At 35.4% G+C, this 18967-nt stretch overlaps 2 protein-coding genes across 2 annotated transcripts; both read left to right on the forward strand.

Moving 5' to 3' along the window:
- The first annotated feature begins 3280 nt into the window (after positions 1-3280).
- LOC306846873 (coiled-coil domain-containing protein 106-like) lies at positions 3281-7502 on the forward strand. The gene is made up of 7 exons (XM_079380547.1): positions 3281-3372; positions 3701-3777; positions 4589-4687; positions 4769-4975; positions 5061-5198; positions 5707-5913; positions 6006-7502. The coding sequence occupies exons 2-7, from the start codon at positions 3738-3740 to the stop codon at positions 6320-6322; spliced, it is 1008 nt and encodes a 335-aa protein (XP_079236673.1). The 5' UTR covers positions 3281-3372; positions 3701-3737; the 3' UTR covers positions 6323-7502.
- Positions 7503-7705: 203 nt separating this feature from the next.
- Positions 7706-18752, forward strand: LOC306846868 (splicing factor U2AF 65 kDa subunit-like). The gene is made up of 13 exons (XM_079380541.1): positions 7706-8151; positions 8807-8827; positions 9085-9217; positions 9486-9521; positions 10576-10682; positions 12270-12421; positions 12877-12993; positions 13078-13216; positions 13492-13571; positions 14552-14674; positions 14760-14846; positions 16578-16829; positions 17017-18752. Exons 1-13 carry the CDS (start codon positions 8103-8105, stop codon positions 17149-17151), a joined length of 1431 nt encoding a protein of 476 aa, XP_079236667.1. The 5' UTR covers positions 7706-8102; the 3' UTR covers positions 17152-18752.
- The last annotated feature ends 215 nt before the right edge of the window (positions 18753-18967 follow it).

Genomic DNA, 18967 nt, shown 5'->3' on the forward strand with positions numbered 1-18967 from the left:
CATCCTGATAGTCTTCTGATCAGCTTACTGTCCCTAGTCTACCTTGTCCTGCCCACGATAATGTCTGATACCAGACAATCCCTTCATCTATAATGAGAGAGAGCACACAGAAATAAACATGGTTGGAAAGAGTGAAAGACCAAGGAAGGAAAGAACCAGAACACATGACTTGAAAGGAAAGTCAATCTTCTGTACACAGGTCACTTAATGTGTGGGATCCAGTTAATTACATCTTCCTATGCTTGATTAAGTGCAAACCCAAACATAATGTCACATAATGTTTTTTTGTTGTTGTTTTTTTACAGCATATAGTAAGCTGACATAACCTAATAAAACAGCACTGATAAACACATTGTTATAGTTTAAAATTAGGCATTAAACTTTTTTTGTCATATTGTTAGAAACTGTGACAACATAGCTGAATCTCTACGAAATGTCTTTCACGTGAAATACAGAAGTCAGTCTAAAACTAACAGCATTTTAAAATTGTGGAATATTTTTCCCCCTATCTGTCACCCTATAGAAATATAGAATTAAAGAATAGCAAGCAATGTTTCCTTTCAAAGTGGTATATCATGCAGTAGGTTCTTCACTAAGGCGTTTGCCTCAAAAATAGGTGTAAAATGCATTATATTCTGTCCAAAAGATTTTCAAGTTGTTTAATCTCACAGATTTGAATCCTTTTGAAAGGAGGTGGTTATCTGACCTTTGGGATCCACCATATTTATAAATAACTATTTCTAGCTTTTTTTTCCACAATTTTCTCTCTCTTATATTACACTAATTTATTGATTTAGAACGGTATAACTACCATTGATTTGTATTTGTATCTAACATTGTTCTTTTACCACATTGTAGGCCTACTTTTCTCACATCAAGTGCAAATTTTCCTTACGCACTCCAGTCTGGACCACACAGAATATGCCACTTTTAGACCACATGTGCTAATAAATCCCAATCCCATTAGACAGCTTAAAACGAGAAAAGCCTTCAGAGATAAAGTGTAAAACGGGAAAAGACCCTAGAGCTAAATAAAGCCCAGTTTTTTTAAGTCTTGGACTAACCGTAAGCTTCTTTTTTTGTTTACTGGAGGTACTTTTAGAAGAGGAAAGCTTATCTACTTAGAAACACAATATTCAGGGTTTAAGATATTTCAATAACAAATAACAATAATAATGCAGTTTCATATTTCTAAAATCTTTTTTCTTGCTAATTTGTGTTTGAATTTCACAACTGTCATACCATCTGTAGCAAAGAACAACGTAAAGGATATATATTTTAATACATTTATTAAAAAAAACACCTTTTAATTAGTCAAAAATGTCATTTTTATTCATGTTAAAATATGAACATGAAATGTTCAAGTTTGTCTCCACCTAGAGATCATATGAAGTACTGCAAATGTTCTCTGATTGGTGGAACTAAATTTTCTAGGCCACTTGAACATGTTCATTTAATATAAAACAATACTGACAATTTGTCAAATATCAATCAAGATAATATACATTTTGCGTACATGTTCAATACAACCATTTCTTGATAACAAAAGAAAAAATAATAACTAAAACATACTTTACAGAGAATAAACACTGCTCTTGTCCATAAGTTGCCAAAAACAACAACAAATAAAAATATAAGTTAACAAAATACATTGCACTACAGTACAGTAAAATTGTAACAATGTTGTTTAGTAAAGTTCTTAATTACTTGTTACAGTAACGGAACAAACTACAATAGTATTATATAAAATCTAATCTTTTAAAATTATAGTCTGTTTCCAGGCAGTTTACCGAAGCAGGGTGTTAAGGTCAGAATACTTAATTTAACAATACTATTTTCTCCTTTAAATCTCCATATTTAAATCTGTCAGGCACAAAAATGAGGCACTTTCTTTTTTATTTAAAAAATAGAAATTAGAAATAAAACAGCTAACAGCATCACTGTTAAAAGTTGAAAGTCAGGGCCCTCTGTGGACACGATGTGTGTATATTTTCCTGCTGAGGTTTCGGGCCAGGCGATCCACAGCATTGCCGATTCCGCTCAGATCCTTTTGTGTTGGCATACCCTCAATGTTGCCGCTGTACCACATGACCCAACCGCCAAGAGATATCAGTACCAAGACAGCCCCAGTGTAGACAAGAAGGTCCCCGAAATCTCTCCCCTTCATTTCCAGTGGCGCAAAGAGCCCCAGAAACAGGGCCGTAAAGCCAAAAATGTCAAAAATAACAGCAAAGCCCAGGGCCACTTTGCAGTGTTTCAAACCAGCACACGCCATCTTAACTGTTGGGGACAAACAGACAGTAAAATATGTTTTTTTGTAGCATCAATTAATGCATTCGTGAACAATGTATAATATCATACATATTAACAGTGTAAAATTGCACAATGCAAATAGCTAGTAATAAATGAAGCCAAATCCACAACTGTTTACCTTTCTACAAAACGATTTTGTTACTCTGTTGGGCCATTTGTAAAATTCTGGGGCTTGAAGCCTCAGATTTGAAAGTAAAGCAACTTTAAACGTTAAATCGATCAGCATAACTACACCAACTTTATTTTATATTGTTTTATGTGCTCAGAAAGACCATGTGCGAGTGTCAACACTCAAACAATACACAGTCATATCAACAAACAAAAATTACACATAGGCTACTCGTCGAGTATTTAAATGGCATTATTGAATATACTGACCTTTATTTTCGTATCTTCACTTCACGAATATTAAATATTTAATCGCTTTTCAGGTGTGGTTGCGTCAGGTATGAACTAAACCTGTCTGAAGCTGTTTCCGGAGCCACCCAGACGTGTTGATATTTGACACCACCGGAATGCGGCCCTTTCAAACAAGCTACCATGGTAACCAATTTTCCGCGAAAATAGCTAAAACGGTCATCATATCATCAAAATTAATCTATTTTAAATAATAAAATATTTAATAATATAAAAAAAGTGAAATACTAAATTACCAATGAATCAAAGTAAATAAAATGTTTGAATACCACACCATAATTAATTAAAATGATTCGTTTATAGATTAAATTATAGGGGAATAATTAAATTAAGGTGTGCTACTTTGTATAAAATAAATCAAATAAACACATTGATTAATTTATTTAAAAGTAAACTCATTTATTTAATCAAAGAAGAATCTGCTGTGGGCGTGTTTATGTGGGGATTTGAGCGCGCCGTAGATAATATATGATTTCTAAAAGACCCGGATAATCTCGTTCTGCAGACTGTCGTTCAGTGAGTCAATCCTTATGATGCAACGATTGACACAAACGCAAAACACAAACAATCAAGAGCCAATCAACACGCGGCCGCACCAATCCTGTTTGGGTCTTGGCTAGTGAGGTCCTTCAAGTTCCAGGTGTAAGTTTATTATCTCATAATATATGCATGCAGTAAATGCCTCATGCAGTTTAGTGGAACTGTTTGATGCGAATTAATATTACAAAGATAGGTCAATTTAAGTATACTCGCTGCCCTGTTTGACAGGACCGGGGAGACACACAATTAACTAACGTTTAATTAACCACTTGTTAATGTTAATGACTAATTAACTACTTAGTCGTCCTTAGTTGTTATCAATTGCATCACGCCCTGCTCTGTGTCGTGCATTCGCTCCAAAGTTTTGTATCAGTTTAATTTAGTTATCAGTTGGATTCGTGTTTTTGAGAGAATTTATATTTGGTTGTAGATTTGTGAATATCAGCCAAATCCATGTCACCGAAATCATGATGACTGATGCTCAGAGAAGCACGAGGAGCTGCAGAGGTCAGACTTTATTCATTTTTAAAAGTCTTTAAACTATCTTATTTGAGAAATATTGTTTGAAGGCGATTTTGGGATATGAAGCTGATTTCTAGTTGGTCTAAGCTGGTTGTTATCTGGTCCCACAAACCAGCATGACCAGAGATTTGTTTGTTGGTTTACTGTGGTAAAGTATGACATGAGATAATAGACGGAAAAGTGTTTGAAATTGAACAATTGATTGAAACCTTTCACAAAATACATATAAAAAAAAGAGTTTCCAAATTATGATGCATCAGGCTTTTATGGCTCGTATTGAGCTCACACTCAAGGAGGAAAAACACTGGCCCAAACTGAGCAAAAATTAGCAATTTGGTGCTGTATTTATATTCTAATAGCTTATGTAAATCACTAAAACTGTATAACAGACTACTTGCAAAAAATGTATATAAATATCCGTTGTCACTATATCTCTCATTAGTATCTCTTAAAATTATATTTAAACACTGTACAAGTAAACCCTAATCTGAATTTATCACACTTTAACAACATTTTTCTAAAAGAGAATTTATATGGATAATTTCAGTTTCTTCAGGCCAGTAAATGTTCATGTTGAAATATGAAAGTTATTCTTTCTTGCATAAAAATAAACAGACCGCAACCTCAAGGTGAATTGTCAGATTATACTAAAAAGCCTTTTTTATTATTGTGTTGATAATTTAGAGACCTTAAAATGTACGTTTGAGGTGGTCTACCACTTTGTACCAACAAATAGCCAGTTTGGACCTAAAACCAGTGACCATGCAAGGCAGATTTGTTTTTTTCCTGGTGACAGGTTTGAAGAATGAAGATGGGTATGAAATTTCCATCCCCTTTGAGGACAACAGCCTGGATGATTCTGGTTTCTATAATCAAAATGATCACACCTTCGATGGTATTTACTCCAGCCACACTGTAACATGTTTGATTATCGCAATTGAGGTCTACACAGTAGTATGTTTCAATGCGTCTGCAGAGTCAGCGTCAGGTCAGATCTCTCCTTGCAGTCCATATCTCCTGATTACCAGCCTCCGAGCACAACTGCAGATTTCTCTGGAAAAAAACTCCTGGCTTCAAAAACGCATCGAAGATCTGGAGGAGGAGAGGGACTTCCTGCGCTGCCAACTTGACCGATTTATTTTCACCACCAAGAGTCAGGGGAGCAATGGCATGATGGGAAAAGGTAGCTTTAGACTGCACTTGTGCAAAGTAGTGTCTTGTAATGTAATAACCCAATTTTATGAAGAGTTATCTTTATTTAATTTAAGAAACTGAAGCAGAAGCTGAGCCTCAACCCACCACTATGAAGCAGCCCACCCGGAAGACAGCTATTCCTTCTCCATCATCCATGATAACACGCTCTGGAAAAATCACACAACGCAACCAGAAGCGCAGCAGAAATAACAGCTAACTAGTTTTTGTTTATTTTTAGACCTACTTTCTTCTTTTTTTTTTTTTTTTTAAATCAATATATATTATTAAATATATGCTAAAGTTAAAAATCAGTCGCATCAATCTCACTATTGCTTTCTTTATCTGTAAGAGTATTATTTTAATATCATTAAAATAATATTATAGTTTTTGGTAGTGTTTTAGATTAGATTTTATTTTCATATTTGAATGTTTAACAATTTTGTTGTTTTATTTTCAATATCTATATAGTTTAATATCTATTAAGCTTTAGTTTAGTTTATTTGGTTTTAGTTATTTAGTACTTTAACAATCTAAATGAAAACAAGAAATGTTACCATGGCTGAAATAAAATAACATTTCAGTCAATGCTTATTTTATTTCAAGTAATGAAAATGTTTATTTTTATTTTACAATAATAACCCTATAATAAAAACTGATCTGCAATGAAAAATGTTTAAATTGTAAAGGTTTTTGTTTTTTACTTTCTGTTATTCACCTCAGATCAAGAGGACGAAGAGGTGATTGAGGAGGAAGAGTATATAGCAGAGGAAGACTTTGTGGAAGAGGAACAGGTTGTTACAGATGATGATGGCGATGATTCAGATAGTATAAGCTCACGTAAGAGCCGTTCAGGAAGGCAGAATGGTCAGACAAGGGTGAAAAGACGACGTGTTTTCCGTATTGCGCGAAGCATGGAAAGACAAAGAGGTGAGGTGCTCTTTTTTTTTTTAAGTTTCTATATATTTCAAAGCAACTCTCTATATTTAATAACTATCTAATAACTGCAATTTTGTTCGTAGTTAAAGACCCTGCAGGTGTTCTGCTTCGCTACAATAAGATCCTTGTCACCTATCAAAAGTTGAAGAGCATGTCAAGAGCATTCCAGGTCAATGGGGTTGACCGAAACACCGTGGCCTCCACCACTCCTATTGCTGAAATGCTTTTGGTTGCTCCTGAGAAGGTATCTGAAGTTGGTGAGTTTGATTCCTCCAAGGAAAAGCTTCTGGATTATGCAAGACGCTGCTATAAAGCCCTTGACGAGAACGCTCATGCTAAGGTGCAGGCCTTGAAGAAGAACAACCTTTTGCTGCCCATTTCATACAGGTTCAGACACTAAATTTCCACAAATGTATTCCTTTTTTGGGGGGAGGAGCCAGCGCTGTTGACACGGTCAAAGAATGGACTCCATAGTATCCAAACCACTATTTATAGGCCTTTTTTTTTCTTTTTCTTTTTTTTTTTTTCTTTCCATGCCTCAATTCTAGATCTACACATTTGGAGTGAAAAACTGTTCAAATCCCAACTCTGTGCCAACATTTGGGCAAATACTGTACAGTTAAAAAAATATGTGGGTAAAGAAATAAAGGAAGAAGAACATTTGTGAGATAAATAGTCAGCTACTGTATGTAAAGGGTTACCTTTTCTTTTGTAGGTATGCTTAAGTTTCTTACTGTAAAGTATGGAATCTCCATCCTTCAATGAAAGGGACTTTGTGTTGTTTGAGTTCATAATTTGGGGATCATGCAAGGTACTACTTCTCTTTAATATTCTGACCTTTGTGATCACATTTGGATGATCTGTGTCAGGCTTAAGATCACTGAATAAAAGTAAAAGTTCTCAGCTTGCTACCATCATCTTCAGAGTTTCTTAACTTTCTAAATTTGCTGTGAAATAATAAAGGAGCAACTTGTTCTTTAATCAGTGGCCTTGGCTATAATGAGCTGCTGTTTTTTCCATTCATAAACTAGTGAGAGAAACTCAAAGAACAAACAGAAGTAGTTGCTGAGATTATCTGTTTATTAAAATCACACCAGTGCGGTGTTATTCTGACAAATCATTTCAGACTTCACAAATGAAGCCTTTGTTTAAAAAAATACAAACCCTTACTTTTTGTGTTGTATGGGACTTTTAAGCACTTTTTTTGTATTGACAAAGGGGAAAATAAATTGTATATAAATTCAAAATGTGTGATATTGGAGACATTGTTTACATTGTGCAGTTTTTGCATGCTTTGGGTGTCAGTCCTACTTAGTGGGTTACAAGCAAAAGTAAAAAATTTTGAAGACTTTTGAGATTGTTTATGGATTTAAAATATTATTTGCTTGAAAATGTTGTTCACCACATTCCTTACTAGATCATAGTGTGCCAATAAGATTAAATGCAATGCTAAAATTGTGTTTATACATTTATAAATGTATACATGACGTTTTTGTGATTGTGATTACCTACTATTTTTCCTATTGTGTTATGACTATTCACTTCAAACCCGTACCCTGTTGTTAATAAACACATCTCCAACACAGTATGGAAGAGCATTCAGTTATTTTCAACATGAACTCCACTATATACTTTATAAATAGGAAATTTCACGTGTAATCTAAAGTGATCAAAGCTAAAATGGTTTGTGGATAGAAATTGAAAAACGCTTCCCTCCAGGCCTATAGGGGGCGCACTGCGCCAAAGCTCTTGTTGAGAGTGAGCTTTGTGCGGTGAAGAAACGGTCAGCGCATCCGCCAACGCGGAGTGAGCAGTTAGCTTTTTTGGCCGAGACGGGCTATACTTCAGCAGAGTCAATAATGACATATAACAGCATTTGATTATCAGGGAATATATCTAAAGAGCAAATCATTACATATAAGCGATTTAATCATCTATTTTGCCGACGCGAACATTTTATTTTCCTGCATCGGTTGGAGTTAGCATTAGCAGCTAACAACCATCTGAAGCAAAGCGTTTATTTCCCTCTGCACGAAATTTACGCGTCTCGGAAAACTTTATGTGCTGGTGTTACATTTTAAAACATCTATATTTTTATAGTCCGTCCTTTGAAATTGCGCGAGACTGAGAAAGCTATTTATAAGCGAAAGAGCGTGTTAACGGAAGATCAAAACACCAAGATGTCTGATTTCGATGAATTTGAGCGACAGCTTTCTGAAAACAAACAAGGTGAGTATAAATGTTCATTATTGCCTGCTCCGAACAGTAATCACTTGAATAACATCATAACTAAACATGGTGTCAGTATAAATACTAATTAATTAATCACAAATTAATGCTTTTACGATAATGAAATGAAAAGTATATTGTTGTCTTATGCTCAACCTATAAAGAATAGAGATTTAAAAAGCTGTAAATATGCATAAACATTTGAGAGTTGGTAATTGTTGATATTTACTGACTGGATACTTATTTTGTTTAAATTATGCACATTTGTTTTTGATACAACAACATCTCAATGTATTTGTATAATCTTTTGTAGTCACAATTGAATTTTTTTTTAAAACATACATTTACAATAAGTGCTGAGAGGGTTTTATATTTTAGAAATTACATGTCATTTAAAGCTTTGACTTACATGTCTTACATGATCAGCTTGTAATTTTAGTTTTGTTATCGGATCGCCTGTCATTAGTGACACATTTTGTATTCTGTTTGTAGGACTTAAGACGTTTGCAGTAAGTTGCAATATCGTCCTCTTTCCCTCCAGTTCGCAACATTTATTTTGTTGTTTTCCTGTTTATTATTGTAAATCTGCTTTGAAACAATCTGTATTGTATAAATTAAAATGATGACTTATACTCTCTCATTTTCTTCCGCACAGGTGACAGTCTAAACGGTCATGGTGGGTATCCCAGAATGATGTGTAGAAAATATGTACAACCTGTCTTCTTGCTTTCAATCTAATCTTCCTTTTTTCCTCCAGATACTCACTGTGAAAACTGAAAAGCTGTATAATATCTCTCTACTTTCTTTAATTCTGCGGCTGGATTGGGCTGCTTTCTTTTTCTTTCCTTACTCCTGTTTGCTTCAGGAACCTGCAGCTTTGTCTCATGTTTTTGCATGCTTGTTTTTTACTTGTTTGTCTTCATTCGGTCTCAGAGCGGGACAAAGAGAACCGTCACCGGCGACGCAGCCCATCACGCAGCCGCAGTCGAGAGAGGAAAAGGAGAAGCAGAGAGAGGAGAAGTAGGGAACGCCGCAGTGACAGCAAGGACCGCCGCCATAGACGCAGGTTAGAGTTTTTGCAAGTTATTGAAGCCTTGCCAGCAGAATAAAATCTTATTGTTTCCGCCCTGTTGTAATAGATGCTGTTATTACAAAATTTGTCACTTGATGCCCAGAATGTAAAACTGAAGTAGTGCACAGTAATCAAGAATAAAGCAAGTTATCCAGTTAAATCATTAATCCAGCTCTTAAACCTCATCCAGTTGTTTATGTACGTGGTTTAAGCTACTGAAAAGTAGCTACATGTCAAACCCTGTTCTTAAATGTCATTTCAGTGATCATACTCAGAACCAACCCCAAGACAATGTCAGGTAATACTGCAGATGGGCTGACCCTGGGTTTTTTGGGTTTTTATTTTTTTATTTTACAAATTCAAGACTTTTTGAAGGCATTTATCAGATGAATTACTACTCTAATTTATATGTTAAAGGAATAGTTCACCCAAAAATTAAGATTTGCTAAAAAAATAAAAATAATTCCTCACCCTCAGGACATGTAGGACAAGATGTAGATGAGTTTGTTTCATCATCAAAACAGATTTTGAAAAAAGTGTTACAGCATTGCTCATCAGTGGTTCCTCTGCAGTGAATGGGTGCCGTCAGAATGAGAGTCCAAACAGCTGATTAAAAATATTACAATAATCCACACAACTCCAGTCCATCAATTAACATCCTGTGAAGTGAAAAGCATTCCTTCAGGCTAAAATATGAGTCTTTTATGAGTCTATTGCTTTCTCCAGTGAAAGTTTATTCTTGTCTGAATTAGGAGAGAAATATGCACAGATCAAGCACTGTTTATAAACAAAAACAGTCCAAAACAAATATGTTGGTGGACTTTGATGTGAGGGGACAACAGGGGATGGTCTTTTCACTGGAGGAAGCATTATTATGGACTATATTTTGGCATATAGTCCATAATAGACTAGACATGACAATGTAAAGTTAAAATAGCTTAATATTGGACTTTGTTCTTGCAAACATTCAGCTTTTTGCTTCAAAAAACAATATTGGTTGAATGGAGTCATGTAGTCAACCCGTTGATAAAAACCTCACAATAATCCATTAGTAAACCCTCTGTAAATTATTGTGATGTTTTTATCAGCTGTTTGGACTCTCATATTGACGGCACCCATTCACTGAAAAAAGTATCCATTGGTGAGCAAGTGATGCAATGCTAAATTTCTCAAAAATCTGTTCCAATGAAGAAACAAACTCATCTACATCTTGGATGGCCTGAGGATGAGTAAATTTAAGCTCTGTCAGATAAAAATTCATCCTCATATTCTGGAACATTTAATATACCAGTTAGGTACAAATTAGTTAACTTCAGTACTTTTCTTTTTCTCTCTGTTTTTCTATAAATCAGCCGTTCTCCTCACCGGGAGAAAAAGAAGATAAAAATTAAGAAGTACTGGGATGTTCCTCCTCCTGGCTTTGAGCATATTACACCCATGCAGTACAAGGCAATGCAAGGTGAGGGACATGAAACTATGTCCACTCATTCTATTCACTCAGTAGAGTTGTGTGTGTGTGATACCGGTTGCAGCGATGCACAGAAATTTGTAGAGAACTTTTTTGCTCTATTAATGGCTGGTAAAAAAAATGACCTTTTCTTATTTCTTAGTAGGATTTTTAAATCGCTTTCCATCATTTCTATAATCATGCTATATTTTATCAACTTAACATTAAGAACATTGGAGGTTTTTTTTTTTTTTACTTATATCACCCACACCTATCACTAAGTATGATTTATTCTGTTCCTTGCTTTCTGTTTTTATTGTATATTAGGGGTGTAACGGTTCACAAAATTCACGGTTCGGTTCGAAACAGCAGTGGTGTCACGGTTCGGTACGTTTTCGATACGGTCGGCGGGACAATTGGTTACTTCGCAGTGTTGGAAATATTTCATGGTTTTAAACCATGAAGGCGAGCCAATGGATATCACACAAGCACGCGTTTGCACACGTGCAAGCTTTGCGCAAGATTTATGCCGGTGAACGTCTTAATCTCAGTCAATAAGCAGAAAGCGAAAGTAAAAACGGAATGGAGTAATGAGCTTTCAGCATCTGACACCGCTTATTCTCTCAGAGACAAAGAGAGACGAATCTACTTCAACATATGCTGATAATGGTATAGCATATAGCTGTTTTCATTTATTTCCTTTATATTTCTCTTGTGGCCCGTACATACTGAAAAAAAAGAAGAAAGAAACGTATTTCGTGTTAAACAGGTTTGAAAGTCGGTGTTTGAAATAAAAGCTTTTTATTTCATTGATTTTTTTTTGATGACTGCAGTGTTAATTTTTTAATTATAGGACTATAATTCATTGTAGGTAGCCTATAGCCTAATAGACCTGTTTTAAAAGACCTTTTTTAAAAACTTGAGGAGTAAATATAGCCTAATCTTATCCTCGCAGCGTGTCAGTTATGCGTTAATTATTGCAGGGCAAATTAATTGTCATTTTAATTTAATAACAAAAGTAACTTCATAATAATAATAGGCCTAATAAAAATAAGAATGTAACAGGCCTACATTAATTGGAAATGCCAAATCCTCTTAAGATTGCAATAATTTATGTTTTTGACAATATCTCTGGTTATCGTCGATACAAGATCATCGTCTATCGCGGGGCAGACAGTACGATGCCTGTTACATTGTTTGGGCTGCGTTGTTGAGCGCAGTGGCACTGATATTTCACACACTTTAAGCTTTTATTTTCCAAACGTAATAGGATTAGTCTAACGAATCGTTCGGTTTGTAATGCGTACCGAACGGTTCAATACGAATACGCGTATCGTTACATCCCTATTGTGTGTGTGTATGTATGTGTGTGTGTATATATATATATATATATATATATATATATATATATATATATATATATATATATATATATATATATATATATATATATATATATATATATATAAAATAATACATAAATAAATTTATTTATATATTTTGGTTAATTAATTTTTTTTTTTTACAAACATCTGATAACAATATAATTTAATCATTCATGGTCTGTTAATGGAGTTATTTTCTCTGTCTCTCCCTCAGCTGCTGGTCAGATCCCCGCTACGGCTTTGCTGCCCACCATCACGCCAGACGGCCTGGCAGTAACGCCGACCCCGGTACCCGTAGTGGGCAGTCAGATGACTCGCCAGGCTCGCAGACTTTACGTTGGCAACATTCCATTTGGCATCACAGAGGTGTTAAATGAACACTATTCACATAATAGAATTACTCTGCACATAGAGAACACTGGCACGATTAGATGAATTATGCAGAAGCATATTGCATGTTAAATTGTGTATTCTCATTTCCTCTATTTTTACATTTAGATTGCACTTGCCTTTATTCATTGCTCACTTAAATGTTATCTTTAAAAAAAAATTATAAGTTAATAACACTGTTAAATGTACTGTTTAGAAAATCTTATTTAATCTAATCTAAATTTGTTTTCAGTGTGTTTTTCTTATTTTAGACGGACTATAAATGTTAAACACTTTAATATAGATCAATTTGATAAGTTATTGTTTACAACACGAAATTAAATATCTGTATGTTAGTATCTGTGCACCCCTTTTAACACTTTTAATGTCCTCGCATTACGTAACAAACTCCAAACTTTTTCCATAGCTCACTTATAATTCTTCTTCCTCAGGAATCTATGATGGACTTCTTCAATGCCCAGATGAGACTCGGTGGTCTGACTCAGGCCCCAGGAAACCCTATCCTCGCCGTCCAGATTAACCAGGACAAGAATTTTGCTTTCCTTGAGGTGAGAGATGCCTATATTCACTGACCGAGGCTTATATTGCTAATAAATAGGTAAGCTGTGTTCATTACAATTTTCCTCCTTCAGTTCCGATCAGTGGATGAGACCACACAGGCCATGGCATTTGATGGCATCATCTTCCAGGGGCAGAGTTTAAAGATTCGTCGGCCACACGACTATCAGCCATTACCTGGCATGAGCGAGAACCCCAGCGTATATGTCCCAGGTACGCAGACTTTACATTTCCCCCTTTACTCTTGAGATCTTAGATCACAACAGACATGACATTTTCCTTTAAATACAAATAGATTCAGCATACATTTGTATTACATTTGCATTTCCAGGTGAATTAATTTTATTTAAACTTGACCCTAAGAAAATTAGCCTGTTACCAGGCTGATATTTCTATTCTCTTCATTACAACCCTCTCATTTTGGTTTTTCAGTCTATTATTTTCTTCTGCCAGTCAATTGTCTGTTAATGGCTCCATCTGCTCCACAGGTGTGGTGTCCACTGTTGTGCCAGACTCTATTCACAAGCTTTTCATTGGTGGTTTGCCAAACTATCTCAATGACGACCAGGTTGGTTACAAATGGTTTCTAGTAGAAAGTATATATAACACACACATTGTATCAGAGCATATTTTAGCAAATTTTATTAAGTCTTTTTAGATAAAAAGCCTAATATACCTTGAAAACATAGATACTTTTTATTATAAAGAAATGAAAAAGAAAAAAAAACATTTATTAATTTTTAACCATGGGAACCGAGGCCCGTTAGGGGCCTTAGGAAACTTTCAAGGGGACATCAATATGCTTTAAAATAAGCTAAACAGCTTAGGCATCAGGCAATTTCTTATTTTAATTCACCCCCTCAATAAGTGTATTTTTCTTTGGAGAACTATGGTTTAGAAAACCTAGATATGAAAAGTAGCCCAATTTTAATGTTATTTCTAGACCTGCAAATGGTCATGGTAATTAATAAAATATTAAAATGCCATGGGCAGTTTTATAATGAATATACATTTTTCTTTTGAGTAAAAGTTTTTTTTTTTAATCTATACTCTTAGTTCTTATCCAGTAAATTGTGAACAACTGGAAAAGTCATGGGGCCTTCAAATATTGTTGTGGACAATGTGGGGCCTTGGGGTCAAAAAGGTTGAGATTTTGAATCACTGAATTAAACTGCAGAAAATGAGTAAGTTATACTGAAAAAATGAGCTAGTAGGATACATTGCATTAGTCCTAAACACCATAAGAGCTAACAATAATTTGTGGTACATTTTGCCCAGATTGTGCTTGTCTTGTGTAGCTCTTCATTCTCTTCAGTCTCACATGAGAAATGTACCTAATTATTTTTGTGGCACAGGTTGTTTTGTGACAACAAAGTGATACATGCATATTTGACACAAGCAAACACCCAGCAGAAAATGCTAATCGAAAGCTGAAATGTTATTGGCACAAAAAATCCTTTAACATTTTTACAACTTTTTTTCTGTTGCTTTTCCCTGCTTATGTTTGGTGTGGTGTAGCAATTTGAATGCATTTCTTTATGTCCTCAGGTTAAAGAGTTGTTAACTTCTTTTGGACCTCTCAAAGCCTTTAATTTGGTTAAGGACACTGCTACCGGCCTCTCAAAGGGCTACGCTTTCTGTGAATATGTGGATGTTAACATCAATGATCAGGTGAGTTGGCATGGTTAGATTTTCCATAGTATCCATGGATTTTAACATCTTTTGGACCACTTTAACAAAGCTAATTTTTTCCCAGGCTATTGCAGGACTGAATGGTATGCAGTTAGCAGATAAGAAGCTGCTGGTTCAGAGGGCAAGTGTAGGAGCCAAGAATGCGACAATGGTGAGCAAGGAGCTCAACTTCAAATATTTTGTATATTGTTTTAAAGGGTATGTCGATTTCAAGTTTTCCTTTCTCTTTGGAGTGTTACAAGCTGATTGTGCATAGATAAGATCGCTGAAGTTGCAAAGACTAAAGTCTCAAAACCAAAGAGATATTCTTTATCAAATTTAAGACTCTGCCACGCCCTCCTAAAACGGCTCATTCAAACACGCCTCCACATGTCTACATCACGATGTGGAAATATTTGCGTAATGCCGCCCAAATGTTCACGCAAAGAAAGAAGTTGTGGTTTCAGTAACCGCAGTAGTGTTGATGCAGCCATGTCAGAGAGACGCTGTGTGTTTCTAGGCGAAAGCAAAAGCACTTTATTTGGCCTTCCAAAAGTAGATGCAATTAGGAATCATTAAGATTACTAACAATAGAACAGCAATGCATTTTATGGACAACCGTTTCGTGAACCTAAGAGAGGAGGTAATTCTGACTTTGCTATGAAAATCTGGTGCTTCTGAATCAGCGACTGTAAGTATGTTTTGTTATTAGTTTAAGTATTTGCTATTGACTGTTTAAATGCGGAGTTTTGCATGTTGTGTGTGTGTGTGTTCGCGTGTGTGAGAGAGGGAGACACGGTCACACAACCGCGGCTTGTGTTCTGCAAACACGTACAAGCATCATCACGCGACTCTGTTCCCCTCTCAAGGCTTGAACTGATGGTAAAACTAAGGACATTATTATCTGTCTTTACTTTTATTTTGAAAGTAAAGCTTGCGATTATGGAAAGGGGCGTTACATTTCCGACTCTTGCTTTCGGTGTTTGGCCAATTTCAATGCACTGTGCCAGTTGGCCAATCAGAGCAGACTGTGCTTGTCGGAAGGAGGGACTTTATAGAAAACGAAGCATTTGAGAGAGGCGGGGCATAGAGGAACTACAATAATGTACAGTATTTGAAAAATAATGTGTTCTTTGAACATTAAAGCATGTCAACATATTCTGTTACACCAAATACACAAAATAATGATCTTTAAAAAAGCTTCATGGCCCCTTTAAAACGCATTCAAAATAGACCTTTTAATTTCTTAATACACTACTGCTGTGGTCAGTAAAATTTGTTTTTGAAAGTCTCTTTTTTTTGCTCACTAAGACCACATATATTTGATTAAAAATACAGTAAAAAAAAAAGTAAAATAGTGAAATATCATTACAATTTAAAATAACTGCTTTCTATTTTAATATAATTTTTAAATGTAATTTTTTCTGTAATGTAAAGCTGCCATTACTCTTTAGTCTTCAGTGTCAAATTATCTTTCAGAAATCAGTAATATGCTGATTTGCTGCACAAGAAACATATATTATGAATGTTGAAATCTAATGTGCTGCTTAATATTTTTGTGAAAACTTTTTGATTAAGACAAGTTCTTTGATTAAGTTTTAAAAAAAAAACTTTAATTTGACGTATTTCTAACAATATAAATGTCTGTCACTTCTGAACAGTTTAACGCATCTTTTCTGAATAAAGTTTTAATTTCCTTTAAAAAAAATTACTGACCCAAAACCTTTGAACGGTAGTGTATATATGCTGGTCTCAACTGTGCATGTTGTTCCAAAAAAAGTCTTTAATCAAAGTATAGGCAGCACTTCCTAGGAAAAACCTTGATGAGTGAGCTCATTATTTTAAATGAGAATTTTTTTTCTCAAGCTGTCTGTCTTCACTTCCGTTCACTTACCTTTTATAGACAAGTATAAATGAAACTCCAGTGACGTTGCAAGTGCCGGGGATGATGACGAACCCTATGGTGCAGATGGGCGGTGTTCCCACCGAGGTCCTGTGCCTGATGAACATGGTGGCTCCAGAGGAACTCCTGGACGATGAGGAGTATGAGGAGATAGTGGAGGACGTCAGGGACGAGTGCTCCAAATACGGCCAGGTCAAGAGCATAGAGATTCCCCGGCCTGTCGATGGCCTTGAGATCCCTGGAACCGGCAAGGTAAGCTTTACCAAACCAGCAAGTGATGGATGGAGGCCATGGACTTGGTCAAACTCTGCGGTTCTTCAGTCCTTACGTAGGTGCTGATTAAAGCACTTTGACTTTGAACCCCCCCAGCAATGAACATCTGGTAGACTACTACACAAACATACACAATCAGTCTCACGATCTGTTTTATTTTTTCCAGATCTTTGTGGAATTCACAACTCTTTTCGACTCCCAGAAAGCCATGCAGGCCTTAACGGGGAGAAAGTTCGCCAACAGGGTGGTGGTGACCAAGTACTGCGATCCAGATGCTTACCACCGCCGAGAATTCTGGTAGAGGAAGAGAGCAAGAAAAATAGGATGGAGTAGTAGCAGCTTTGCGATAACTCATAAAAAGAGAGAGAAATTGAGGCAGAGATGACAAAAGGGGGAATTTTTTTTTTGTACTCTTAAAAAAGAAAAAAAAAAAAAAGGTGAATGTTCTGTTTTTTGTTTGTTTTTCTGGCTGAGATGATTTGTGGGCAATTATGGGAGGGCTTTTGCTTTCCTTTGTATTTTAAGAACATTAGCGGGAGATATTCTGTTATACTGATTATACTTATTCTGTTAATAAAATTACTATTTTTTAATTGCATACTGAAACAAATGATGTAAAATCTTGGCCATCAGAGAAGACGCAATAACTATTGATACCCAACTAAATGTTCATATTAGCCAGGTAATTCAAATGAAAACATCACATGTCGGTCTCTTACCTTGATTTTATCTCTTTTTATTTCTCATTTGAATATCCCACTGTGACAGACCCTTCTCGGAAGTCATTCGTCTTCTCTGTTGGCCAACTCACCATGTCTCCCTCTCATTTTGTAGCTTTTTGCAGTTCATATCTCCAGGTATTAGACTGTCCCAGTTTTTGTCTGGTTTTGTTCTTAAACTTAGTTTCTTCCATACATATCACCAACCCATTAGATGATGGCATTTGTCCAGTGTGGCACCGTTTTTCTGTATGTGTGATGTTTTTTTTCCCTCAGTATAATAGGCCACTTTTGATAATAAAACTCTTGGAAGTATGATCAGTTGTGAATCTGGTTGTCATTGATTTGCGAGACGCTGCACGCTACTCTGTTAAGAAGCAATGTGTAACATTTTTGTACTTTATTTTTGGCCGATCACATAACCAATATTTTCTTCATCTTTGGGTCGAAGTATAAATATTTATTCCCTCTGCAAATCATGTTTGGAGTATGTTTTATGCTGCTTATTGCTTCTTACATAGTACAGCATTATCAGACTTGTATATTTGCTGATTTACTAAAATAGAACTATTTAGTGAATGCTAATACCTGTAATCAGTAAATTTAAATAATACACTCATGTACCACAAGTGTCTATAATCAATGACAGATTTTCAAATGTTTCTCATTTAAGGACTATTTAGTGTTACCTTTTCCATAGCCACTGAAGTTTGTTTTCTTGTGGAGGTCGTGATTGCTTCATCAGTCTTTTCAGCTTGTTATAGGACATCAGATTGAACTGGGATGTATTGAGATGCCGTGGAGGGACTGTGGTAGTTCATTTGAACTGCTTTTATGAATCTGAACCAAAGTTAATCACTTCTTTCTCTGTGAAGTTGAAGGGTTTATCACTGCCGTGCAGCAACATGCTGCAATCACTTTTTTATTAGTGTTTTCCGATTTAAGCCGGTTTTTTGTGCGTTTAATTCTACTCTAATCATGTTTGTTGTGGTTTCAACATCAAGGAGTGTTAATAAGCGTGTTTGGTAGAAACCTGATTAGGCCTATAGTGTTTGTGTCAGCTTCGACAGTTATGTGCATAGTGTGTTGATGTGTCTGTTTCCGTCTCAATCTCTGTTCATTGAATAAGTTTGGTAATGTCTTGATTTTCTTATGCAAACAGTAGTAAAATGCTTTTACAATCAACAGTTTTTTAATGGAATAGTTTTTTTAAAGCATTTTAAAATCACCAAAAAGCATCTTATTTGATAGTCATAAAAGCAGAGCATAAATCATCGGCAAATGAAAGTATGTATTAATATTTTGAATTAGCTTAGTATTTTATATCGTTAAAATTAAGTTTTATAATTGTTAGTTTTACTTTTTTAACATAGCTTGATCTTTACTTAATTTTTTTTC

This window comes from Barbus barbus, assembly GCF_936440315.1.
Source record: "Barbus barbus genome assembly, chromosome: 27".
In the NCBI taxonomy this organism is placed as follows: Eukaryota; Metazoa; Chordata; class Actinopteri; order Cypriniformes; family Cyprinidae; genus Barbus; species Barbus barbus.

Bases quoted from the DNA above. Each gene is read 5' to 3' on its own strand.
- LOC306846873 (XM_079380547.1), top strand. From the start codon at position 3,738: ATGATGACTGATGCTCAGAGAAGCACGAGGAGCTGCAGAG. The intron at 3,778-4,588 runs GTCAGACTTTAT...TCCTGGTGACAG, and splicing joins AAGCACGAGGAGCTGCAGAG to GTTTGAAGAATGAAGATGGG. The intron at 5,199-5,706 runs GCTAACTAGTTT...TATTCACCTCAG, and splicing joins GAAGCGCAGCAGAAATAACA to ATCAAGAGGACGAAGAGGTG.
- LOC306846868 (XM_079380541.1), top strand. From the start codon at position 8,103: ATGTCTGATTTCGATGAATTTGAGCGACAGCTTTCTGAAAACAAACAA. The intron at 9,522-10,575 runs GTAATACTGCAG...TCTATAAATCAG, and splicing joins CAACCCCAAGACAATGTCAG to CCGTTCTCCTCACCGGGAGA. The intron at 14,675-14,759 runs GTGAGTTGGCAT...ATTTTTTCCCAG, and splicing joins ATGTTAACATCAATGATCAG to GCTATTGCAGGACTGAATGG.